Raw genomic sequence first — 8075 nt, 5'->3', positions numbered from 1 at the left:
ATTGTTTATTTGAGGTGACTGTTGAGTTGATGTTTTATACAAGTTTTAAACTGTATAAGTATTTTTATCTACAAATATGTTGGGTAGAACATGGGTAGATAGTGATGTGTGATAAAACAAAAGTAATGAGAGGCCTCGATGTGATTTGTGATTCAGTCATCTAGCGGAGTTTGGATGACGACCACGGACTTTCTAGACAGTCCAGTGGGAAACATTAGCAGGTCCGCAACCTGTAGGTGTTAATGAACTAGAGTGTTCATTCACTGTACTCCATCCCCCTCATGGTTGCCTTTAGGACATGTATGGCTGAGGAAACCCCTTAGCAGTAGTGTCCATCCCGATGATATTCTTTAGGCTAGGTCCCTTGTGAAAAGTGTTTAGGGACGTAAAGTGAGGATAACGGGAACGGGTAATCAGGGTTATTGTTGATTGGTGAACTTAATAAGTTTATTATTATTGTGGGTTGAAAACCCTATATGCTCACCAGGCTCCCAAGCCTGACCCACTCAGTTTTTTTTATGGTTACAGGTAGTGGACCCCGAGCATAGTCGGAGGACGATGAGAGATTTTTGGATTATAGACCAGTAGTTGTAAATAACTGTTGAAATGCTTATAATGTCTTGTTTATGCTTTTGATCTGTATCGGAACATGACATCCCGAGGTTTTGATATGAAATGAAATTATATATTTCTTAAAGAAAGGTTTTGACAAACTTTTTTTATATTTTGTATTAGGGACCAATTCCGCAACATCTTTTAAAAAGATTTCTCTGATTTTATTTTAAAAAGCATAAATTAAATCGGTCTTTTCTAGCCGAGAAATTAGGGGATGTCACACGATTCCTTAGGATAATCCTTAGGAATAAATGAACGAGGAATAGCTGAATCTTAGGGTAGATCCTTAAGAGTAAAGAAGATAATGGGGATGGGTAATTGGGTTGATTGTTTGATGTTTAACATAATAATTATATTATTGTGGGTTGAAAACCCTATGTACTCACCAGGTTTCCCAACCTGACCCACTCAAGCTTATTTGTATCACAGGTGTCGATATGAAGCTACTTTACACTGAGGGATTTAAAAGAGATGTAGATCACTAGTGTAAATGAATGTAAGTTCTGTTTATGCTTATGTTTCTGTATTAACGATGACATCCCAAATGTTTTAAAATGAATAAAAATACATTTCTTCGGAAATACTTTGATAACGTATTTATCATGTTTTTCTGGGAACAAATTCCGCAACATTTTTATAAAAAAAAAGTTACTCTGATTTTCAAACAAGCATAAACAAATCGGTCTTTTCTGGCCGTGAAAATGGGGATGTCACATAACCCTATATAAAGAACATTATGGTCTCATTTCTAGCCACCCTTATCAGCCTCCAACCCTCTCTAAAACCCTAATCTCGTGTGTGTGTGTGTGTGATTTTGCAAGTTTTGAGTGATTCTTGGCTCTTGTAGTTGAAGAAGAAGGTTAGAGAAGAAGAAGGTGCCATCAAGCTTAGAGATCCAGAAACTTCCCACCTTTGTGCATCATTTTCAGGTATAAAGCTTATGCCTTGGCTAGTGTCCTTCTAGACATCTTTAGTGTAAGATTTATGAGCTTAAGTCCCCAAGTTTGGACCTTTTTGAGTTTGGGACTCTTCAGAGAGTTTAGGCTATCCTTTCATGCATCTTAAGGCATCTAGGTTGATAAAAATGCTTGCTTGATCTTTCCTTTTGAGTCATGCATGATTAAAGTACTTTGGAATGGATGAAATGATGTTTTAGCCTCTCATAGCCATGCAAAGGCTTAAAGCCCACCACTTTATAGAATAAGAAGCTTTAAATTAGTCAGATCTAAAGTTGGGTTGAATGTGTTAACGGATTAAGACATTTAGTGAAGGATTTGGAGATCTAGGGTGCGTACTCCTGACTATGCGCAACGTAGTCTGGCTGTTCCCTGTCGCATGCTTGATCAACTATACGTCCAACGTTAGGTGTAGTACGCCCAACGTACTCACTGGTTTGGGGTCAAGGGAAGGGCAAAGTTTGGGGTTTTGTTGACTTTGACATTTGGTCAAAGTTTGGGGTTTTGGGGTCAAGGGAAGGGCAAAATGGTCCTTTTGCCCTTAGTAGGTTTAACCGTGGACTTTGGACTCATGAGTGGTTTGGACCTTAATTTTAATTAAGGATAATTATTTTGTTAACTAGGCGGAGTCTAGATCCGACAGTTCGAGTGCTAGGTTTTCGTGTCATCAGTGTCAGGTGAGTCTCCTCACTTACTCTTACCTGTATGGTAGGCTAGCTGTAATATCATGACCTGTTGGGTCTAGCTGTTATGTTATGTTATATGATGATATGGTAATTGTTTGTGACTGGGGCTGCTGATAGCCATCCATGGGTTGTGGATAACCTTACGAGCGTGCTGTCAGCTCACCGGGACTGCTGATAGTCCCAAGGTTGTAGATAACACATAATTGTTTACTTATGTTGTGTTATATGTGGTATCTTGGGGAACTCACTAAGCTTTATGCTTACAATTGTTGATTTATATGTGGCAGGTACTTCATAGGACTACGGGAAGGCGAAGGTCTGATTGTACACACGCACTGGAAATTTACTATTGGGACATGATCTTTTATGTACTTTGATAACTATGATATTTGTGGTTTTGAGATGACTCGTAATTAATCTAGTTGTGAAACTATGTTCTTGGAAGTTTTAAAAATGAAAAATTTGGTCTAAAATTTGAGGTGTTACACTAATACTCACCCTCATGGATGGATGCTCGATGATGGCAGACAAAGAAGCGCCAAGATATAAGGGTGCAGGACACAAACTCTAATACCATATAAGATATATATGTGGGGTCATTGGTTTACTCTATAAAAAGATCCTGTATGGAGATAATGAAGACTCCAACATAAAAAAAAACATAAATGAAAGTGTCACGTAGATATAAGATAGATTAACATATAATAATGATTTTCTTATAGGTAATATACATAAATTTCGAAACCATAAAATGCATTTAAGAATGAAAAGGTGGCTAATCAGGTGGAAAGAACAATTAATGGTAGGGGTGGTGTTAACGGACGATAATATGCTATATGTATACATACGGCCGATAATATCACTACCGCAACCCACAACCTTCTACGCTATGCTATCAATAGCGCGCTATAACAGTGGTATAACGGCGCTATTGCGTTTTGCGGTGTTACTGAACCGCTATTTTGAAATAGCGTTTATGAATAGCGGTGACGCTATTAGCGACACTATTGACCACTATTTACCGTGAACCTCATCAACGCCATAGCGACGCTACACCCGCTTTTACAATTTCGTACATATTGGACTACTTTGACAAAGAAAAAAACGATTGTGTGTTATTTCAATATTAAATCTTTATTTTTTAATTAGTCCACTACACTTTTTGTCTTAATAAGTCCAAATAATATATATATATATATATATATATATATATATATATATATATATATATATATATATATATATATATATATATAAACTATAAAGCAACAAATCACAACTTCTCTTTCTCGTCAGTTTCAGTACTTAGAAACCACAAACGACTTGAGTTGCGATGATATTTTGATACTTTTTAGTTTTCATATTACTATATTAGAATATTATTTATAGATTATGTTATGTTTTTATATGATTTTTTATGATATTAATTCTATATAGTATTAATAATCTAATATATAAATTTTGTATATATATATATATATATATATACAGTAGCGAATGTAGAACAAAAAACCACATGGTTCTTTATATAAATAAAACTGAAATAGGTTGGTATTTTTAGCAAAAATAAGATAGGTCCTACATATTTTCTATATATATTTCTTGTATTAAAAAAAGTATATATATATATTATACATAATATTAAAAAGACGTTATACCATTGTTATACCGTGATAACCACGATTTTAAATAGCGCCATGTTACCGATATTAAAATTTCAACAGCGATAACTAATTAGCTCCTACATACAAGTAAAATGATAAATAATTTTTTTAGTAGAAGTATAATTTTTCTTAAAAAAACACACTATCTATTTTGAAAATACCGAGGAAACATGTTTTCTATGTTTTCTATGCTGACCAAGTAAATGTGCGGTCATAAACCCAGCTGTCAACAGATCCAACGGCGAAGATCGTGCCTCCACCTCGTAGGTTTCACCATAACGTTTTCCACTTTGACACACAACCATCGGGCCCCATATAGCACACGCGTCTCCAAAGCCCTCAACTTGCAGCCTGCAGTTTTTATCTTCCCCTTCAAACCCTCCTATCCCAACTTTTACTCCCAACCTCTCTTATCTACATCTCCTCTCTCTCCTCCGCCGTATCCAGGCGGCGATCTAGGCGGTTCCCTGGTCGGATCTCCGACTTATCTATCCTTATATTCATATCCTTCCCTCTCCTATCTCTCTATCTCTCTTATTTAAAAAAACAACAAAAAATTGGAAGTTTCTAGGGTTTCTGTGGTTTGCTTTGTTCGGAGTTGGAAAAGCTTTCTGATTTGCAGGCAATTTATCTATCTAGGTTTGGATTCATATCAATAAAGGGAGAGGGAAGTTAAAAAAGCCAAAAAAATCAGAAAATTTGGGGAAAAGGTAAAATATTTCTAGGGTTTTGAGATGGCGGCTCAGGTTCAAGTTCAACCTCAGGCGGTGAGTGCTGGTGTCGGTGGTGCTGCTCCTGCTGGTGCTCAGCAGTTTGTGCCGACTTCATTGTATGTTGGGGATCTGGAGTGGAATGTGACGGATTCGCAGTTGTATGATCTGTTTAACCAGTTAGGTCAAGTGGTTTCTGTTCGAGTTTGCAGGGACTTGTCGACTCGACGATCGCTTGGTTATGGCTATGTCAACTATGCGAATCCTCAAGATGGTTAGTGCTGTTTAACAAATTCACCTTCTCATAGTTAGATATTGCAATTCCTTATGATGTCAACACTGTTGAAAGCATTAGTTCTTACTCCTTCTGTTATGTTGATGACAGCTGCAAGGGCAATGGAGGTGCTGAACTTCACACCTTTGAATGGGAAGGCGATCAGAATAATGTATTCTCATCGAGACCCAAGCGTTCGCAAAAGTGGCTCTGGAAACATATTTATCAAGGTATTTAAAGCAGAAAAACCTTAATCTATTAATCACCGTTTCTACTTTCTTAAAGTCTTCTTTACCTACTGACTTCTATGAACAATCTAAACAAAAACAGAATCTTGATAAGGCAATCGACCAAAAGGCCTTACACGACACATTCTCTACATTTGGCAATATCCTCTCCTGCAAGATTGCGACAGATTCAACTGGCCAATCAAAGGGGTATGGTTTTGTACAATACGACGCTGAAGAATCTGCACAAAAAGCCATTGAAAAGCTCAATGGCATGCTTTTAAACGACAAACAAGTCTACGTGGGACCCTTTTTGCGCAAACAAGAAAGAGAACTAGCTGTCGACAAGACAAAGTTCACTAATGTCTATGTCAAAAACCTGTCCGAATCAACAACAGATGATGATCTAAACAAGACATTTAGTGAATTTGGAACTGTGACAAGTGCTGTTGTGATGAGGGATGCTGAAGGGAACTCCAAATGCTTTGGATTTGTTAATTTTGAGAATGCTGAGGATGCTGGTAAAGCAGTTGAAGGGCTTAATGGTCAGAAATTTGATAACAAAGAATGGTATGTTGGAAAAGCACAGAAGAAATACGAAAGGGAACAGGAATTGAAGCAGAGATTTGAACAGACTATGAAGGAGGCAGTTGATAAATCACAAGGGTTAAATTTGTACATAAAAAATCTAGATGATACCATTGATGATGAAAACCTCAAGGAGTTATTTTCTTCTTATGGTACTATAACTTCTTGCAAGGTTATGCGAGATCCTAATGGAACAAGCAAAGGTTCAGGTTTTGTTGCCTTTTCTACTTCTGAAGAAGCTTCTAGAGCAGTAAGTAAAATATCTTTATCTTATCAATATCATTCTTAGATAGTTTTATTTTTAAATTTCTTTTCTTTTTTGTAAATTGTAATAGCTTTTTGAGATGAATGGAAAGATGGTTGCAAGTAAGCCACTTTATGTGGCACTTGCACAACGTAAGGAAGACAGAAGGGCAAGATTGCAGGTATGTTGAGACATGTACTTTGATGCAACAAATGTAAACATTTTTATGACGATTTTGCCCTTTTTGTATATAGGCACAGTTCTCACAGATGCGCCCAATTGCAATGGCGCCAGCTGTAGCACCACGTATGCCAATGTATCCACCTGGTGGGCCAGGTTTAGGTCAACAGATATTCTATGGTCAAGCTCAGCCTACATTCATTCCTCCACAGGTAAAATAACTTCAATTAATAAAAATTATTCTTTTTTATTATAATCATGTTTCAAGATTTCATGGTGTTGAATATTTTGTTCTTGTAAAGATCTTTTCAAAACTAAACCATTATTTTTTCTTATTTTTTTTAAAAAAAAATCATGTACAGCCTGGATTTGGGTATCAACAGCAACTTGTGCCAGGTATGCGTCCAGGTGGCGCACCAATGCCAAACTTCTTCATGCCAATGGTGCAGCAAGGTCAACAAGGTCAACGCCCAGGTGGCAGGCGTGCTACTGGTCCAGGTCAGCAAAACCAGCAGCCCGTACCCCTAATGCAGCAACAGGTTAGAATTATAATCTCATTTTTTTAGTGATATTAATAATTAAATTAATTAATTGATTCATTACAATTACAATAAATGAATAACAGATGATGCCACGTGGGAGGATGTACCGTTACCCCCCTGGACGGAATGTTCCGGATGGTTCCATGACCGGAATTGGAGGTGGGGGAATGGTTTCTGTTCCGTATGACATGGGTGGAATGGCATTGAGAGACACTGGAATCACACAACCCATTCCGATTGGTGCTTTGGCTTCTGCACTTGCTAATGCTTCCCCCACAGAACAGAGAACGGTATGCTTTTCTAATTAGTTTTCTTTAAGATTAAATTTACAATTTTGGTCCCTGTGTTTCGACTTATTTCCAGTTTTAGTCCTTATAGTAATGTTTTGCAAATATGTAAATTTTCCATAAGCATTACTATTAAACTATATTTCTAAAAAGTATTTTGAAATTTGTTAAGATAAAATGACGATTTTGCCCTTGATTATGATAGATGTTGGGAGAGAGTTTGTACCCATTGGTGGAACAGTTGGAGCCTGAATCAGCAGCAAAGGTGACTGGGATGCTTTTGGAGATGGATCAAACTGAGGTTCTTCATTTGTTGGAGTCGCCGGAGGCTTTGAAAGCAAAGGTGGCGGAGGCCATGGAGGTTTTGAGGAATGTGTCTCAGCAGCAGGCGGCAGCTGGTGGTGCCGCCAGTCAACTGGCGGGTCTGTCTTTGAATGATGGGATTGTTTCTTAAAAACGTGTTGTGATGTAGAAGTTTGGTTTTAGTAAGTGAAGAGATTGATTGTAGTTTTTTTTTTTTTTTTTTGAAGTTTGTTTGGGCTTGATATTTGAATATTTGATGAATGATGTGATGGATTGGTTGTGATGGTGTTTATTTGGGATTTGAAATAATCTGTGTTTTTGTTATTGGTTCATGCTAATTTGGGAATGGTGGCTTTTAAAGGTTTCCTTCCGTATTTAGAATTTTTAAGCCTTCATTGTCGATTTGGACAAAAAATGGAATCAATTCGTTGATTGTTGGAGCTATTTATTGAACTCCCAAATATCATTATCACAACAATAATATTGTTCTTTATCTTATATAACAAAATTAACAAATAAACGATGCGGTTTGAAGATTAAGGATGTGTTTGGTTGGGAGCTTGTGGCTTTTGTGGAAAAACTAAACAAAAATAATTAGTATTTGAAAACTTTTAGATTTTAATTGATGTTACAGGTTACAATTTTTCTGTCAAACACTGTATAAATAAAAACTATAATGTTTTTTGCTACCAGTTAGTGTTACAAAGCACATCTAAACCAGGTGGATTCTAAAACTATTTTCATTTACAATCAAAACTAACCTAACTATTTATTAAAAAATTAATTTATTTCTCTTCCA

At 36.6% G+C, this 8075-nt stretch overlaps 1 protein-coding gene across 1 annotated transcript; it reads left to right on the top strand.

The window, feature by feature from the left end:
• Positions 1-4270: 4270 nt before the first annotated feature.
• LOC145124752 (polyadenylate-binding protein 2-like) lies at positions 4271-7600 on the top strand. Its single transcript, XM_079060209.1, has 8 exons — positions 4271-4905; positions 5017-5135; positions 5236-5970; positions 6056-6145; positions 6219-6356; positions 6507-6683; positions 6770-6976; positions 7179-7600. The coding sequence occupies exons 1-8, from the start codon at positions 4656-4658 to the stop codon at positions 7425-7427; spliced, it is 1965 nt and encodes a 654-aa protein (XP_078916335.1). The 5' UTR covers positions 4271-4655; the 3' UTR covers positions 7428-7600.
• The last annotated feature ends 475 nt before the right edge of the window (positions 7601-8075 follow it).

Source organism: Lactuca virosa, chromosome 7 (genome assembly GCF_052849685.1).
Source record: "Lactuca virosa cultivar CGN04683 chromosome 7, Lactuca_virosa_CGN04683_v6, whole genome shotgun sequence".
Classification (NCBI taxonomy): Eukaryota; Viridiplantae; Streptophyta; class Magnoliopsida; order Asterales; family Asteraceae; genus Lactuca; species Lactuca virosa.
The sequence above is the reverse complement of the archived record's forward strand: the minus strand, read 5'-3'. Positions and strand labels throughout refer to the sequence as shown.

Coding starts and splice junctions, on each gene's coding strand:
- LOC145124752 (XM_079060209.1), top strand. CDS start 4,656: ATGGCGGCTCAGGTTCAAGTTCAACCTCAGGCGGTGAGTGCTGGTGTC. Junction 6,146..6,218: donor ACAGAAGGGCAAGATTGCAG/GTATGTTGAGAC, acceptor TTTTGTATATAG/GCACAGTTCTCACAGATGCG. Junction 6,684..6,769: donor TACCCCTAATGCAGCAACAG/GTTAGAATTATA, acceptor AATGAATAACAG/ATGATGCCACGTGGGAGGAT.